The sequence below is a fragment of the Hippocampus bargibanti genome, linkage group LG11 (assembly GCF_051943395.1).
Source record: "Hippocampus bargibanti isolate YZ-2025 linkage group LG11, ASM5194339v1, whole genome shotgun sequence".
Classification (NCBI taxonomy): Eukaryota; Metazoa; Chordata; class Actinopteri; order Syngnathiformes; family Syngnathidae; genus Hippocampus; species Hippocampus bargibanti.
The window spans coordinates 7,399,607-7,418,487 of NC_142744.1; the positions used below are offsets into that span (position 1 = coordinate 7,399,607).

An 18,881-nucleotide genomic window follows, 5' to 3' on the forward strand; every position below is an offset into this window, starting at 1 on the left:
TTATACGCAGGTGTGCCTTATATGTGAACTAATATTGAGCCACAAAAGGTCTCGCAACTACTGTCAGCAGCCACCGACTGCAAACTTAATTGGTTGCCAGAAAGTGTGTGTAATGCGTCCCATAAAATATACATTTCTAATAAATAAGCTTTAAAAGTACATAAAATATACCTTATTTTATGTATAATAAATGTGCTATTGTATTGTAATTCAAGAAATAAACTGTACGGTATAATAAAGTCGTGTTTTTTTACCTTTGTGATGGTAGTTATCAATGGATGACGAACTTCCAGGTTGCCTCTTGATGATATCCGAGTGAAGTTGCCATGCTTTCTCGGCAATAATACCCTCACTCACAATGTCCCCTGCTAGCTGCTTTTCGTTAATCCAAATCTACAGAGGTTTTTCAACATCTTCTATTGCCTGAGACCATTGCTTAGACAACACAGAAACACCCTTAGCCACACGTAGCAATGGTCAACTTAGCGTACTGGTACTGAGACGCTAAGTCACATAAATGCACACTCCGTTTGTGTTTTTCGATGATCTCCTTCTTCTGCTCGACCGTAATTTTGTTTTGCGTCATCTTCGGCTGAACACTAGCCTGTGGTAGGGACTTTTTCAGTCCCATAATAGCAAAAGTATTCCACTCGATAACAAACCATGTCTGCACTCAAAGAAAAGTGGTGACGAAAACTAGTCTGCCAGCCATTGTGGCGCTCCATGTGGTTTGGTTCGTTTGCAGAAAACTAGTTTGTATGCCAAGATTATATTCACGCGAATTTAATGTTCGTAAGGCGAAAAGTTCGTAAGCTAAAGCGTTCGTAAACTGAGGTATCACTGTATTTTCCAATTCCTGAATACATTTGTAAATGGCAGTCAATTAGGTAATTCCAGACGATTGACACAAAATGGGATCATTTCTTACAGGGTATGATTTTTTTTTCTGGGTGCAGTTCCCTGAATTGTTTTACCTTCACTTCTTGCAGATGATGCAACCCGTGGAAAGTCTTTTTTACTCCAAATGAAGGTTAAAGATAACGCCATCCCTCTAGGACGACAAATCTAATTGGTCGGAGGGACGAAAGCACTGGCGTGAGCATTCGCTGAGGCGTTATGTGGTTAAAAATAGAGACGCGCGTTACCCTCAGCAGAGTACTTGACATTTCTTCTTCGCCACACAAACACGTCGTCACGCGCCCGCCTGGCATGTCGTTACCACGGGGCACTTTCCTGCGCTCGCCAGACATTTCCGCGTTTCGTGTTTGTGCAAATTATCCAGAAATGAGTCTTGATCATTTGGGTCGTTCCGTCTTTGTTGGTATATTCCCGTCACGAAGACATATCAATTCAAGTGTAAACACCATTGACGGAAATATGCGCTTGAGCACAAACACGCGCAGATCCGAGACCCTCGTGGCAGTCCAGGATGCCACGTTTCATCACGTCACATTTCTCCACTGACGCTTGATGGATTCATTTTTTAAGTGAATGGCCTAAACTGATGCCTGAATGGTGTGCACAGAAACAACACACACACACACACACACACACACACACACACACACACACACGCACACACACACACACACACACACACATAATCACACATACACAGACTCACACACATACCTACACACACACACGCACGCACGCACGCACACACACACATAATCACACATACACTGACTCACACACATACCTACACACACATGCATACACACACATGCGCGTGCACACATTGACACACGCATGCATACACAAACACACACAGATATACACACATATACACACATGTACACAGACGTATACACGCACGCACACATACACACACACACGCATTTACACACATTCACAGACACATTTACACACATACACACACATTACCACATACATGCATACACACTCATATATACACACATATATATACACACATACACAGACACATATTTGCAAGCCAGCACGCACACAGACGCATACACATATACCAAGGCATATACATACTTATATACACACATATTCGCACGCATGCACGCATACACATACACACACACACGCAGGCACACGCACACACACGGATACACACACACATACACACAAACACATTCATGCAAATACTCACGCATATGCACACATGCATACTATACATTCACACATACAATGGCATATACACTTACACACATACACGCATACACACACAGACGCACACACACGCACACACACGCATACACACGCACACACACACGCACACACACAAACACATACAAGCATATACACACACATATACACACATACACACACACACGCACAAACTACTACTTTTGCTTTCGGAGCTGTGGCACTCGAGGGGTATGAGGAGGGTTGCGTCCAGAAAGCCCGTTGCCATGGTGACCATTATAGAGCTCATCTCCCGGGGGCCACCGGGCTATACACAACAACCCTCTCAAAAACGATACGTATACACACACACACACACACTCACAGAAATAAGCACCGACTTTCCCCCCTTTTCAAAGCTTTGCGCCAAATGCGATGGCGAGCCAATGTTTGCTTTGAACTGATTGTCGTGCAGGGCCAGGAAAGAAGCAATTAACAGACTAACTAGCGGCAGTGTCTGGAGTAGACAAGAGAGCTCACAGTCTCAGCAACCACCTGTTTGCCTCTAATTACAAAGTATTGAGCGGGAGGTATTGGCTTTGTGTTGGTGTGAATTTCAACATTTGCTTATAAATCTGATGGTGGGGAGGCGCTGAACAACTCATTTCGCAGTCTGCGGAATGCGAGCAACATTATTAGTTTTTAGTTACTATTAGTGTTCATATCTTGACAGGACATTTTAAGACAGGGCATTTAAAAAGTAATGCTAGCTAAATTCACTCATTCACTGCCATTCACAAATTTATTGGGGAATTGAAAATTGAAAGGCACTTGTAAATTTAAAGTATTCTTCTTCTTATTATTATTATTATTATTCTTAAAATATGACATAGAGCGCCATTCCCGAATGTGTTCATTTTGTTTTTTATATAAATATAATATAAATATGCTAAGGTATTATAATTAAAGAAACGTAACCTTCTTCTTTCACCATCTTGAGGAATGATCCCTTGTAGGTGCTTTCCCTGTGATAATTTTATCTAGTTCCTCATCAATTGTGTTGTGTTTCGCTGGGTTGATAGTTTTTTGCATCAAGTGTACAGATGGCTAAGTGCGGGTTGTTTGTGGAGCCTGATTGATGGTATATTTTAACCTTGCAGTCTACACACTGCCTTTGAACTATCAAAGTTGAAACTCTCTCACTGTCGTCTGCCTGTCTCTTTAAGGTTTAAACCACCCCCCTCACTCTTGCGTTCTTGACCAATCACGTGGCTTTAACCAAAAACTGGGGGCGGGGAATAGAGGACAAAAACAGTTGGCTGCCATTTTGTTGTTAGAAGAACGGCCTCGTTCGCGAACGACACATCACTCATTGAGGCAGCTCGGTGTACGAAAAAAGTTCGTATGCCAAGGTAAAAGTTTTATAAATGTAACGATCGTAAACCGAAAAGTTCGTAAGCCAAGGGGTTCGTACACTGAGGTATCACTGTATTCCGAATTCCTCCCATAATCCTCTCATAAGCTTCTCTGAAGCCTCCTATATTGTATTTTAGGTCTAAATGTGATTGTTATAACACAAGAGGCATATTTTAAAAGTTGTCAATTATAAGTCCAAGCAAGATGAAACCAGAGTGCATTTGTCAAGCCTCCGGAAACTCAATTTCTTTGAAACTATAAAGCCGCTCTGTGTCAGGGGTACATCTGGATGTACTTAATAAAACAGTGGAATGCCGTTCAAATGCTGAAAATAAAAAAAGGAAAAAAAAGGTGATGAAATGTCCGTTTTCGCTTGTTCCGCCGCTCTCGGGTTAATATTGCTTTTGCTTGATAAATGACTGTAAAGGTGATTAACTTCCGATGGTCGGCTTTGGCGGCAAAGTCGCTTTGCCGTTGTGTTTATTCGTTCAAGTAGAAAGGAATCGTTTTAATTATTGCCTTTTCAATATATTTCACTGTTGTTCGTATTTATTCTCGGTTTCATAAAAAGTGCAAGCTCTATGTGAAATGACAGTGTTTAGTATTGTTATAAAAGTTCATGGGGGTGGGGGGGAAACACGCCTTTGCAATTTAATATTTCAAAAAAGAATAACAAATGAACAAAGCGTTCCAATTTAGTAACAAACAAACGGAGCAGTCTTGAAAACCCAAATCAAATTTAATCTGCGTTCAGTAGCACTTTCAATATGTTTTTGCGGGGGTGCTAATTTAGGAGGATCATGGATAGGTTGCTATCATGGGTAGGTTGCTCATAATTTCCATATTGCTGCAAAATTGACTTGTAAAGCAAACGTGCTAAGCCCTCATCCACCATCTCTTATAAGTACATTTAACCAGTTGGGAAAACGCTGAATGATAAAATAATTCAACCCCCCCCCAAACTGCTCACAGACTCTTGTGGATTTGGTGGAGACAGCCGGGCTGCCCCCCCCCCCACTCCTCTAACCCTCAATCAGAGCATGCGTATCCTGAGTAACTCTGCTACATCATATCTAAGAGCTATCGATTAGCATCAATACGAAGAGTCTCTCTTGTGACCAGATAAATATTTAATCAGACACTGGATATGAAGCATTTTTGTTTTTGTCATTCAAAGAAACACAGAGTCGCGAATATCTCCTCCCCCAAAAAATAATTGGCCGTTTACTGGCACGAAAGCTTGTCATATGGGTGATGCCCTAATTAGCCATATAGCAATTACGCTAGCCGCAGCAACATTTGGGAGCATTGGAAATGCTCTGACGTCACTTAGCGAGTGTGTGGGCAGGATGGCATTGGAAGTGTTGACGGCATAGAAAAAACGGGAGGTAATATAAGGCCAAATATGGATTTTTTTTGGGGGGGTGGGTTAAATAATGTAAGCGCTGGTCAGACCTCTGGCAGTGTTTTTCCCTTCCATGAGGGGGCAGTATTTGCCTTTAATCTATGTTAGCACTGTATTAAAGCTTCATCTGTTGTTAAAGCGATAAATAAATCTCTATGTATTGTATTGGATTTTGGACAGCTGCCCCCATTTCAAGCTCAGATAATTTAAGACCCATATAATTTAGGGATTACAGTGATACCTCGGTTTTCGACCATAATCAGTTTCAGAAACCTATTCGAAAACCGATTTGTTCAAAAACCGAAATAGCACTTTCCATTAAAATCAATAATAAAAAATCTTAATCCGTTCAAAGTCTAGAAAACTACTTTTTAATTATTTCATCGCATAAACCGGATAAAAACTTAATAATAGAGCAGGTCATGCGTAAAATTCTATAAAAACAAACTTTTATTTTCACCAATTTTCTTTCTGCCACGGGGTGTGTTGGCACCTATCCCAGCTGTTTTTGGGCAAACACAGGGCACACTAACTTTTCAAAGCAAATTCTTGAACCAGATATGTCTGCATTTTCGCAAAAATAAAACAACAACAATATTAATGCGTCGGTCACAATGAGGAAGACGTGACATATAAGGAAGTGACGTATAAGGAAGCAGAGGGTAGTCGAGTGATGCATTCAGATGCACTCAGTGTGGTTGAGAACCAAATTTCGGTTGTATACCGGGGCATAAAAAATATGACATTTTTGGTTGAAAACCGAATGGGATGAGAACCGAGACGTTTGAAGACTGAGGTTTGACTGTAACTTTTTTCTGATGAAAGAAGAGATTCTAAGGTTTCTTACACTGCATTGAATGTTTATGTAATCCTAAAACTCACTATTCTGTGGGTACTGAAATTTGAGTGAAAATGACAAAAACCCTGGCACTGGATGGGCACATGTTTGCACATATCTGGCAGTGAATGAATTAATTTATTGACTCCATATAATGCTGGTTCATCTATTTTTGCCACTAGCGTATCGTGATTGGATGATATTTAACCCTTTCTTGCACAGCTGTACCCATTTCAAGCTCAAATAATTCCAGACCCATATGTTTGAGAAATTACCTCTTTTTTTCTGATGAAAGAAGAGATTCTAAGGTTTCTTACGCTGCATTGAATGTTGATGTAGTCCTAAAACTCAATATTCTGTGGGTCCTGCAATTTGAGTGACAATAACAAAAACCCTAGCACTGGATTGCAAGTTGCAGTGTTCGCGCCCACAACAGGGCAAATTACCCCTTTGCGTCCCCTTTGCATCGTTAAATTTGGAGTGGGCACAATTTTGCACATCGTCTGGCAGTGAATGAGTTAAATATGCATCAATAAATTGTGCATGAACTCAGATTTATTTCGTTAGAATTAATGAAATGGCTTTCCATGAAGCTTCCATTCATATTTCAGTGCGTCTATGCCGAACATTCCTGGAACTTCTCGCAACTTGTCTGTCATCAGCATTCAAAATCGACAAGAAGGCATTTCCCATCACGCTGCTGCGTTTCTACATCGCCGGGGCCTGTGTTAAAGTGTGTCACATCTTTTATCATTCATGTTCCTTCATTTCTTTGTTCTCCTCTTGCGAATGCAAATTTTGGAATTCTCATCGCACAACAGCTCCAGTCGCTCCACGTGTTTTCCGTCGCTTTACTTTCTGCTCTCCAGAGCGACTCTTTCATGCGCTAGCTTGTTTTTGCGCATCTGTCTTTTCTTATTTGACGTGAATCAGAAGGGAAAACCCGTCAGGGAGCGAGAATCTCATGTGGGAAGGGGGGGACATAAGAAAGAAGATGCAAAAAGTAACAGCAACAGGGAAAAAAACAATTGAATTGGTCGGGTAAAGCGCTCTTCGAAGACGGCAAGTTTTTCCACAGACTTTGATCGGGTAGCAATGGAATGCCAGGCCTGGCAAGGGCAAGGACGCGCCGGATGAGACCCGCTCCCTGGAGATTTAAGACAGTCTCGCTAGCTTTCAAGCTAGCTACCTAGCTATCTATTTGCTATATATTTAGCTGTCTAGCTATCTAGCAAGCTATCATTTAGCTATCTAGCGGCTAGGTAGCTAATATTAGCTAATGTATCTATGAGCTGGCTGGCTAGCTTCCTATCTGTTTCAGTTAAATCCGGGTTGAGTGAACGCGAGCGTGTGGGGCTGCCACTACTCACCCACAGAAAAACGTATCCCGTGACTGTAAAGTGACCTTGAGAGTTTTGAAAGGCGCTTATAAATGAAATGTATTATTATTATTATTATTATTAATAGCCGCCACACCACCCTACTTCTACAACTTAGCCAAAACAATCCACACGGGATAACACGGAGGGAGCCATTTTGTTAGAAGATGACAACAATTGAGGAAAGAGGCCACAAAATCCTCCTTTTGCAAATACACACTTTCCTTCCCTCCCATTATTTCTATTTTCCCTGTTATAATCATCATTTTCTTTAACCTGCAGCATGTCTACCGTTGCAGCGTTCCAGATGCGACGTCACGACAGGCATTGTCATCAACTCGAAAACAAGACTTCCTGAATATTCAGCGCGAGTCTTAAAACGTAAAATATAGCTGCTATATGCCGTGGAATCTTTGTAAAATACGCTCAGTAGAAGTCACTTGAAGTGATTTTACAAATTATGGACACAACTTGTCCGGAGGCGTCGGTTGTCCTTGAGCTTTTTTAACCTTTTGGATGCAACTGTTAAATGTTTCCGTATTTTTCTTACACAACTTGCTCTTCTGTAAAAATAACACCGTCCTTGATTCAACCATTAAATATCCCAATTCAATAAAAGATAGTGTTCATACAATTCACAATTTTGACATGGTTAGACCATAATGACATATCCAATGGATCAACATTCTCGTCCCATTGAGATTTGTTGTTGTTGTGTGTGTGTGTGTGTGCGTGTGTGTGTGCGCGTGTGTGTGTGTGTTTGTCGAGCATATGCATTTAGACGTGTGTGGCGTTGTGTGTGAATGTATGGAGGGGGTGTGCATTAATGCGATCATTTGCAGCTTTTCTGGGTTGACTGGATTGTACCTTGATTAAATCGGTGACCTTCATCGGTGCCACCAGCAATCAGCAGGCGCACAAACGCACTTATGCACACATGCACATGAGCAACACAAATCACAGAGACAAACAAACACAATCTGTGCCGGGTGAATTCCACAGCATCAGTTTGACAATGACTCCCTCATTTTGGAAGATTTGAATACTATAAATGTCCTATAAATATATAAAACCAAACATATTTCAAGAATTAAAATTTCTGAGCCGATCATTGATAAATTACAGTAAAGTCTCGTTATATCGATATCGGATATATCGATAGTCCCGGTTATATCGATACTATTTCTATGCACGCACGGAGAAAATTACATGCAAACAGGGTCGGATATATCGATAGTCCCGGTTATATCGATATTTTTTCGGACTCCCTTGAATATCGATATAACGAGACTTTACTGTAATTTGGAATCGATAACATAACAATCAACTCATTCGCTGCCATTCCCGGATTTATTAGGGAATTGAAAAGCATGACGTGGAGGCGCCATTTTCAAATTTGTTCTGGTTTTCTTTTTTCTTATGGAGGATGCGAGGTGCGTTTGAAGCTCCGGTCAGACCTCTGGCGATGTTTTCCCAGTTTCTCAGACAACTCCAGTCCCATATAACCAAATAATTAATGAAATATGATGAAAATATGATGTAGAGCACCATTCCCAATTTTTTTTTCATGCTTAGGTGCTGATAAAGCGCTGGCCATGGCCTCTGACCATGTTTTTTTACTTTTCCACAATGGGGCAGCATTTCCTTTTTTCCACATTACTGCTTTTGTTGCTTCAGGTGTTGTTAAAGCTTTATATAAACAAATGTGTATGTATTGCATTGTATTTTGTACAGCCGCCGTCATTTCAAGCTCAGATAGCATCACAAAGAGGGTACAGCAAGTCCTGAAGAATGAATGTCTCTCTGTGTCTTTGTTTTGTCATGTTGTCTTTATGCTGTCATATTATTTGTTAATTAGTTTTTTTTTTGTTCTTTTGACTTCAAGACGGCGCCGCGAGAGTGGCTGCCTTTCCAGCAGCTCATGTATTTTGTTTTTCTACTTTCATTCCTTTCATCACTTTGCTGCTGTGAAATGTAAATTTCTCCACTGTGAGACTAATAAAGGCATATCCAATCCAATCCAATAACTCCACACCCATATAACTTAAGAATTAACGCAATTTGAGTAAAAATGACAAAAACCCTGCACTGGAGTGGACACATTTTTGCACATAATCAGGCAGTGAATGAGTTAAAAGTGAAAAATGCATTAAATGCAAAATGTCTACTGATTCAATCAGATTTGTGTCAAATCAATGTATTTGGATGACGGAAGAGCAATGTCTATTCCACCCCCTTAAATCCAAAATGCTTCTGGGATGTCACGCTCCCAAAATGACGAGTAAGCGTCCAAGGCCAAGCCACAGTCACGTTATGTTACCGCCAGAGTCTTTTGTAGCTTTGTATTTGTGCCTCCCCAATAGCCTGAAGAGTCCCAACGCTTATCAGCGAGTAGTGACAGTTGAGATGCTGCATGGCTGTGTTTTATCCACATACAACCCCCCGCAGTCTTGGCGCCTGATGCAAAAAGATCTCACGTAGAAAGACCGAATGCCACCATGCATTAAATCAAACTCTTGTTTTTGGGTCCGTTGCCATGGGTGCTGCACGACACATCGTAGCAGCCTTCGGTTTCTCGAGTGCCTCTAGTTTATTTTTGATTTGGATTTTTTTTAATCCTTCTTCACATTTTTTTGTCAAGCCTTCGACTCTACTTTCATCGCATTTCAAGGACTAAATAATAGTCATCTGATTTAGCCATTAAAGTGGGTTCTCTGAGTCAAATAAGAGAGAAAATATATATAGTGATTTGTTTTAAATGCTATAGGACTGACATTAACGAAACTAATGTTTTTGTTTGTTATTTCATGAACCCCTCCGATCGATGTCGGCTATTCACCAAAAAGTCGTGTTGTGACTGTGATCAGAATCAGAATCAGAATCATCTTTATTGCCAAGTATGTAGAACACACAAGGAATTTGTTTCCGGTAGAACACGCTGCACTAGTATCATCGTGATATTGGTATTAGCTGAAATTTTTTATTGTACAAGTACGTCTGTGTACGCTCTCAGTCGTACAGGAGTGGTCCATCGATGAGAAGGTTTCTTCAGCCGTCATCTGTACAAAAGTTTTGTACAGATGACGGCTGAAGAAACCTTCTCATCGATATTGTACGAGTAGAATATATTTTTATAAATTATTGGTCTTGCATAAATAGGATGTTTCAATCAGTTGAGTATCAAATACAAATGTGTTTTTGAGTCTTGCGTTAGCATTAGCCAGCTATATGAAAAGGATAGCTCAGCTGCGACACCATACACAGCAGTACTTAAGAATCATTAAAGTATCGTTTGAATCTGTTGTGTAACAAACATCAAATCTCCGACCAAAAAAAAAAAGTGTTTTTGAGCACACAGCTGCTCACGACTGCCCTGTTTCAGTGTTACGTTAGCATTAGCTAGCTACATGGAAACAATAGTTCAGCTACGACACCATACACAGCAGTACTTAAGAATCATTCAAGTATCGTACAGTGACTTACAAAATTTAAAAAAATACACAATAGAAAAAGCTAAACAACTTATCATAACCAAAAATTATAAACTAATTAAAAACCTCAACTGAATCGATATTGTTGTTGGCAGCCATTTTGATTTGAAGCCATTTCTCAAAATCAAAGATTCAGCGTATGGTTTTGTGAACTTGAGGAGTTTCAATGCTTCTTATTGATGGTAGTGTATAGTGAGTGGGTATTTGTATTTTATTTTTTTAATTTATCATCTTTTTGTCATCAATCAACTGATTAGTTATCGCAACACTTTGCATTTAAAGCAACATCTCTTTTTCTATGTGATTGATCTTTAATGAACACCATGTGGGCTTTTAAGTGGCTCCCTTGACTCCTCCATTAACTTTATGTCGATGTCTTTCTCTTCGACCCCAGCGTGCAGACTCGGGACCTACAAGGCCTCGGCCACTGACGCCTACTGCAACAAATGTCCTCCTCATAGCTCATCCCTGCAGGAGAAAGCCACCGAGTGCATTTGCGAGAAAGGCTTTTACCGAGCCGACAGCGATCCACGCTCGATGGCGTGCACACGTGAGTGAACCCCAGGCCAAATATACACGTATATACACACGCATGCGGATGGAAGTTAATTTCATAGCATCATGCACCAAACTACGGTTTTGAGTTACAGCGATTGGATTGCATTCAATTTCATTAGTTTGTAATCTGTTTTTCGTCAGGATTTACGGTGCATGACAGCTTTCTAATTTAGTAACAAACCCGCACGTGCCGTTTCCCTTTTCCTTGGGCTCTGCTTGTTCGACACGCCTGACCCACACGTGAAACACACCTGCGCCCGGGCGTGTTAGCTGAGTGCTTGTAGGTCACTGTGCCGTGAGAACACGTGAAGCTGATACTCTTATCGCAAGCATGTAGGAAATTTCTTGACCTTTTCATCACGCGTCGCCAAAGGGATTTAACTTTGTCCGATGAGCACGGAAGAGCGGGAACATGACACGCAAAGAGATGGATTGAGATGGACGGAAGGATGTGTGAGGGCGGCGTGGCGTTGGGGTTAGAACCGGGGGAAAAAAGGACATTGACACAATGACAAAGACCGAAAGTGAAGAAGAGCACAAACCACCAACACGGAAACACCCTCAAGCCCACACTTGCAAACGGCAAGCCATTATCAGGTTATGGTAGATTACACTCATTAATCGTAGTCGCAGGTGAGATGTGACAGGTGGTATCAGTTGGAAATGACTAATGCTTCCTTCAAATATGTATGCTCCGCCTAAATGGGCAGCAGGATGGATCAGGGGGTGAGATCAAACAAGGAGAATAGGATGAACACATAAGTCACGGGGAGGGCGGGTGGAATGAAACTTCAAACGAGAATAGAACAGTCAGGCCATTGTCGTCGGGCACGTGATCACCAAGGATGATGATGGGCAGTTATGCGTGGCCGAGAGGGAGTAGGAGTGGATGCAGAAAAGCAAATGACAGAATTATCCGGAGACACGGGAATGCACTTCTGACAGATTTATTACAGAGAGCTTCAATTATCCCGCAGCAGGCTCGACGATCACAGTCGCCGAGCTTTGGGAGCTCCGAGCTACGTGTCCTTCAAATGCTCATCACTGGGGAAGGCTAATCAAGGAAGGACCGGGCAGCGGGAGTCCTCAGGGCTCAGTATCGTGTATTCAGCTATCGAGACGCTTTCTTACTTAAGAACATTTGAGTTATGAACAACGGTACATACGAACATTTTGTAGTAACATATGTAGTATTCTCTCCAGTTGTACATGTACATATCTGTATATTTTTCAGTACAAACCAACACAAGTTACTTATACAAGGCTTGAACATACATTCCATAGAAAATAAAGCACCGAAGCAACTTATGAATGAATTGACCTTACGACCGACCGTTCGGAACGGATCTCCTTCGTAAGTTGGGGAGTGTCTGTATCCTGATGGCATGTTATCAGACTCAATGGTCATTTGCATTTTTACTTTTACATACCGTATTTTCCGGTGTATAAGGTGCACCCAAAAGCCTTCATTTCCTTTAAAAGATGACCCTGTGCCTTATACGCATCTGCACCTTATATGTGAAGTAAAATTGAGCCACAACAAATCTCCCAACTATTGTCAGCAGCTACCAACTCCATTTCCCACTGTAGAAGAAATTGTGCGTCACCTCAGCATCTACTGAGGCACCTTATAATGTGGTGTGCCTGATATATGGGACAACCTTTATATATATATATATATATATATATATATATATATATATATATATATATATATATATATACAGTAAAGTCTCGTTATATCGATATTCTCGGGAGTCGGAAAAAATATTGATATAACCGGACTATCGATATATCCGATCCTGCGGCATGTAAATTTTCTCCTTGCGTTCATAGAAATAGTATCGTAATAAGCAGTGCTATCGATATAACCGATATCGATATAAGGAGACTTTACTGTATATATTATATTTGAAAACCCGTTTTGATTTATTGAAGTGTGCCTTATGTATGGAAAAGGTTTGAAAAGACACCATTCATTGGGGGTGTGCCTTATACACCGGAAAATACAGTAATATTGAGCCACAATAGGCAGACTGTCTGCAGCCACCGACCCCATTTCTCCCTGTAGAAGAAGTATTGAAGGTGAGCCTTATAGTTGGGTGCGCCTTATACACCGAAAAATGGGGTACTTGAATTAACTTCAGTGCGATTTTCAGTGTGTAGTCAGTGGTTAGCCCTTGGCCGCATGTCCCTCAGATGCTTGCTGGACTTTGGCATGCATCATAAATTTTTAGCCTTGCAAAGGAATTCTCAGTCTTCTAAATGAAGAGATATATCGGACTTGCGAGGAATTGACACTTATCACACGGATTATTTATTGTCCGAAATATGGCAATAAAATCCCAGCTATCAACAAATGTCGACGTTCACTGTCGTGTTTTATTTTTTCACTGAGTGCAAGTATAACCAGACAACCTCTATTAAAAGTTATCCATTAATTAAAGTGTCTACTATTCATCCAGGTCCTCCATCTGGTCCGGAAAACCCCATCTCTACGGTGAACGAGACCTGCGTGACTTTGGAGTGGTCATCCCCAAGAGACACTGGAGGACGTGGGGACATCACTTACAGCCTCCATTGCAGAAAATGCTCCGGCGAGGGCAAACAGTGCGCACCCTGTGGAAGCGCTGTCCACTTTGCACCCCGGCAATTTGGCCTCACCTCAGCTATGGTTGCCATCACCGACCTGCAACCGGATTCCAACTACAGTTTTATCATCGAGAGCCAGAACGGCGTGTCGGACTTAAGTCCAACCCCGAAGGGTAGAGCCGTGATTAATATTACAACATCACAAACGGGTGAGTGACGTATCGAGTCAGTACTGAAGGGCTGATCACCTGCCACTGTCTATTCAGCCATTTTGCATCCAATTATAGACGCTCCCCGACTTACGAACGTTGAGTTACGAATAACGGTACATACGAACATTTTTGCGGCTATGATGAAAAATGTTTGGACAGAGATGCTGTAAATTAGATTTTGTATTGCTTGTCTTTTTCCAGCCAAGCTCGCTTGCGATTGGCTGCGTAGAGTAAGCGGGCGGGAAGGAAATTCCCTTTTCCCAGTTGATGCTCCAGGAGGACACAATGCATAACAAAAAGTAATGGCTACTGGCACGTAATTCAGTAGTAGATTGAGTAATGGCTTACTGAAGACCCAAGGATATATGTTGTCGTACTACAGTAGGTGTGAATTTATTTTACGACTGTTAGAGCGTCTGTGTTTTGTACTTCCCCGTTCAGTGTTTGACTTCGACATACATTGCATATAAAATATAGCACTGAAGCAACTTATGAACAAATTCACCGTACGAACGACCGCTTTGTGGGGAGAATCTGTATTGGATTTGCCGTTTCAATGCCTACAATGAAATTCAATTAAGTGGCTTATATAATATGTTCCCCATTGATAAAGGACTTTGGGGTGGCCATACCAGGACGCTCTGCCCCTATCAGTCAAAGGACTTTTCTTCTCAGGCAGGTGGATTCATACTGGCTGTTATACCCCATTTTTAACAACAGAAATTACGAAGCAGTCTTGGTTCCAATCTGCGGGAACACAGCTCAGCCTGTGAACATTCTCATTCATGCGGGTCCATTTCATTTTCTGAGGTGAATTGAATTCATCATAAGTGGTCTTTTCTGGTCGCCTTACAAGATGTTTCAGCACTCATCAGAGCAGGCTTTGTCAGGGCAGGCACAAGGCTACGTAGGATAGGTCGGAGGAGCTTCATACGGTCCTATCTCACAAACTCACAAGGCCTGCTCACATAAGATGCAACGTGTCTTCTCAGACAGAACAGGCCGGTTAGGATTGATTCCACTTCCTCAAAATTCCCTGCGGAAAATCCTACCGGACCCTACACACCCTGCCCACCACATTTTCCAGCTACTACCCTCAGGCCGATCCATGCGCACCAAATCCAGCAGACATTTAAACAGCTTCTTCCCCTGTCGCCATTAACTCTCTAAACAGTAAGCCAAATATGCTTGTATAGTGCCTCTTGCAATTTTTAATGATGATAATCGTGCAGCGTGTTCTACCGGAGACAAATTCCTTGTGTGTTCTACATACTTGGCCAATAAAGATGATTCTAATTCAGGTGAGGGTGCAACCCTCTTTTTTTTCAATGCCAACTTGGAAGTTTGGTTTTATTGCAGTGATAAATTGAGCCGAGATCCACTTCACTGGCAAATGAAAAAGTTTTACAAGTTCAGGTCTGGGCAACCCGTGGCTCACGAGCCGCATGAGGCTCTTTTCGGTCGCTTTCCCGTGGCACTTGAAGACCTTTTCAACAATGAACCGAGCTGAGCGTGGTGTGCCGTTGTCAACCCCATTTCTTGTTGATGTGGTGAAAGGGCAAGGGGGGCACAGAGTGGAGCCTTGCTTGGCGTCTGGAGGACGTCTGCCGCCAGTGCAAGTCTCCTCGAATTAAGAAACAGTCGATTGAAAATTTTTCAAAGTATCTCGCCTAGTGGCAAAACTTTGCAGGTGTGTGGCGATTCTTGTTTTGGTTGATCAGAGTTCATGAATGCTCACCAATACTGAATAACATTGATGGATTCGTCTGTCTCTTCCATAATCCTTTTTAAAATGAGTAAAGACAACAGAAAGCAATACCGAGGTTCGTTTCTTCGTCATTCACACTGTCAGTTTTCTTTTAATAACATGGACCTCCTACACGGCGCGGATGTGTGGAGCAGAAGTCCCTGTGACAAGGTGATGATGACAAACAGGCGCGCAGGAGGTTGTAACCCTCATTAGGAGGTTGCACCCCCCCCCCCGCACATGCCACTCACATCCTCATGGATACCCGCAATTCATTTTGTACGCACCCGTCATGTCGCATCGGTTATCATTTTTGCGAGTTGAACTCATTCACTGCCATTCCCGAATTTATTCGAGAATTGTAAAGTGTGACGTGCAAGGCGGGCCAAATTTGTTCGGGTTTTGGTTTTTCTTTCAGTAGGCGCCGATAAAGTGCTGGTCAGACCTCTGGCAATGTTTTTCCCTTCCACAAAGGGGGCAGCATTCGCCTTATTTCCATGTTAGCGCTTTGTTACAGCTTCAGGTGTTGTAAAAGCGCTATAAAAATCAATAGGTATTGCATCGTATTTTGGACAGCTGCCTTCATTTCAAGCTCAGATAACTCCAGACCCATTTAACTTAGGAATTAACTGTATTTTTTTGGGGATGAAAGAAGAGAGTCTAAGGTTTCTTCTTCTGAATTGAATATTAATGTAGTGCAAATTGTCGGAGTATCAAAGGCTTTCTGACTCAGTTTCTGATTCTAATTCTACAACTTTATATTCTGTGGGTACTGCAATTTGAGTGCAAATGACAAAAACCCTGGCACTGGAGTTCACACATCTTTGCACCTCGTCTGTCAGCGAATAAGTTAATGAATAACGAGCATCATTCATTATTCGATCGACTCTAATGGAAAATGTATCCAACAAAGCCTTCTAAGTATACCGTCAATTAGCAAATAATGTTTTAGGTGACCAATTGTGATTTTCGCGGCCACCTCTCTCCTCCCTTCATGGACTTTACCGTCAATCCTCACCCTCCCCGTTCTCTCTCCTTTTCCCTTTCCTGCAGTGAGCGTCGTGTTGAAGGAGAGACGCAGCAAGGACAGCGTGACATTGGCCTGGCAAGGCCCGCAGAGACCCAAAGGTGTGATCGTGGAGTATGAGGTCATCTACTACGAGAAGGTGAGAGAAAACCCTTAAATGGTGTATCTTTGCTACTGGTATTTCTACTGCCCCCACCACCACGACCCTCCATTGACTACAATAAATAAATGACATTTTTGGTGAAATTGTCCGCGTCTACCCTTTTTAACAAACATGGTCACATTTTACTTGCTTATGAAGCACTGATTGGATTCGCAAGGGTCTCAGCTGAAACAGCCGGTCGCAGGATTTGCGAAAGCACAACATCCTCCTCTCCGATTGACTTATTGGCCGTGTGTTTTAGCTGGAGGGCATATCAGACTCGTTCCTCTCCCGCAGCTCCCATCATGTCAATTCCTCACACATCGGTTGGACAAATCTCGTAAAACGCAGACCAGGTGATGAAATTAAGCCTCGCCGCTTTCGTGCGTGTGTGTCGGGGTGACGGTATGAATTAGTAATGAAATAAACTTAATCCGTGCCGAAGAGCGTCTTCCATTAGAGAATGAGAAACCTCTCTGCAGGGTTCCGGCTAACAGACACACTTATTTTTCGTCATTGTCATACATACACACAAAAGCACACATCCAATACAATCATGAACTGAAGAAAAGCAAAACGTGACGACGTAACCCTCCCAAGTCTCAGAATGAATGAATCGTAACAAACATCAGAATGAATACAAGTATATCGCTTAATAATAAAATTGTTTACATAGCCCCAGATGATATTTGGATGACATGTCTAACTTGCGTTTTGCTGCAATGTGAATTTCTGATGCTATGCTAACCTTCAGCAAGATAATCTTCCTGTTTCACGGTACCGCAGTTAAGGCTGTGCAATGCATTATTTTGGTCAATAACTACCGCTTATGGCAGCAACCAAGCAGCGGTGCATCACTTTCCTGCGCAGGGGATCACGCTCTGGCTAAAGTAGCTGCCCAGTACTGAGGGTAGCCTGGAGGGCTGGGAGCGTCTGTAAATCGTAGCTGTTAGCTTAGCTAGCATCCCCCTGTTGGCCACCTCCTCCAGAGTGTATGTTTCTGGATGTGTATAATAATAATAATAATAATAATAATAATACATTTTATCCATAAGCGCCTTTCAAAACACTCAAGGTCACTTTTAAGTCACAGGATAAGTTTTTCTGTGGGTGAGCAGCGGTAGCCACACGCACCAGCGTTCACTCAACCCAGAAGTAACTCAAATAGATAGAAGGCTAGCTAGCTAATAGATAGCCAATAGATAGCTATGAGATAAACATCTGGCTAGCTAACTAGATAGCTATATAACTAATAGATAGCCAGCTAGATAGCTAGCTAGCCTGCCAGATAGCGAATACATAGCAAATAGATAGCCAGTTAGGTATGGAGATAGCTAGATAGCCAGCTAGATAGGGAGCTGATGCAATCATTCACATTTAGGGTTGACAGTTACGAGCAGAGATGACGTGTGCCACAAATTTGACAGTTTAGAAATGTGTCCTGTTCAGAAACCTTTCATGGCAGTTGTACTGAAATAGAGCATACTCAACAGTCAGATCATTACATCAAACATGGTCCACTGCAGCAATCGCGTAGTTGAACAAAAGATAATGTAGCATGTCCAGGCTTAAATCACCCATGGCTCCTCCCTTTTTTAAACATTTTTTTTTCTTTTAATGTCTTAGAAATATCACCCCCGATCGCAGCCACTCTCCAGAAGCATATTTTATATATTTCAAATTCCCGAAAAAGCCGCAAGATTTTCGCCATCTTGAAACCGTGACTTTTAAACCCACCGATAAGGGGTCTGCAATCTACTAAGTGTTTTTTTATCTCCTCAATACTACGTTCATTCACTTTCAGAATCAACGGGAGCAAAACTACACCGTTTTGAAAACTCGTTCCACCATGATGACAGTGGACGGACTGAAACCAGGCACCACCTACGTGTTCAAGGTTAGGGCTCGAATCGACGGCGGCTACGGGAGCTACGGCGGAGAGATTGAACTGGAAACCAGCCACGAAGGTAAACATTT

General features: G+C 42.0%; 1 protein-coding gene across 2 annotated transcripts in view; it reads left to right on the plus strand.

Moving 5' to 3' along the window:
• The window catches only part of epha4b (eph receptor A4b), a 114,978-nt gene that overhangs the window by 50,597 nt on the left and 45,500 nt on the right, over positions 1–18,881 (plus strand). For both annotated transcript variants that reach the window (XM_089007356.1, XM_089007357.1), the window contains exons 6-9: positions 11,021–11,176; positions 13,650–13,985; positions 16,789–16,901; positions 18,709–18,871. In XM_089007356.1, the coding sequence (XP_088863482.1) occupies positions 11,021–11,176; positions 13,650–13,985; positions 16,789–16,901; positions 18,709–18,871 (768 nt within the window). The remainder of the gene's footprint in view (positions 1–11,020; positions 11,177–13,649; positions 13,986–16,788; positions 16,902–18,708; positions 18,872–18,881) is intronic.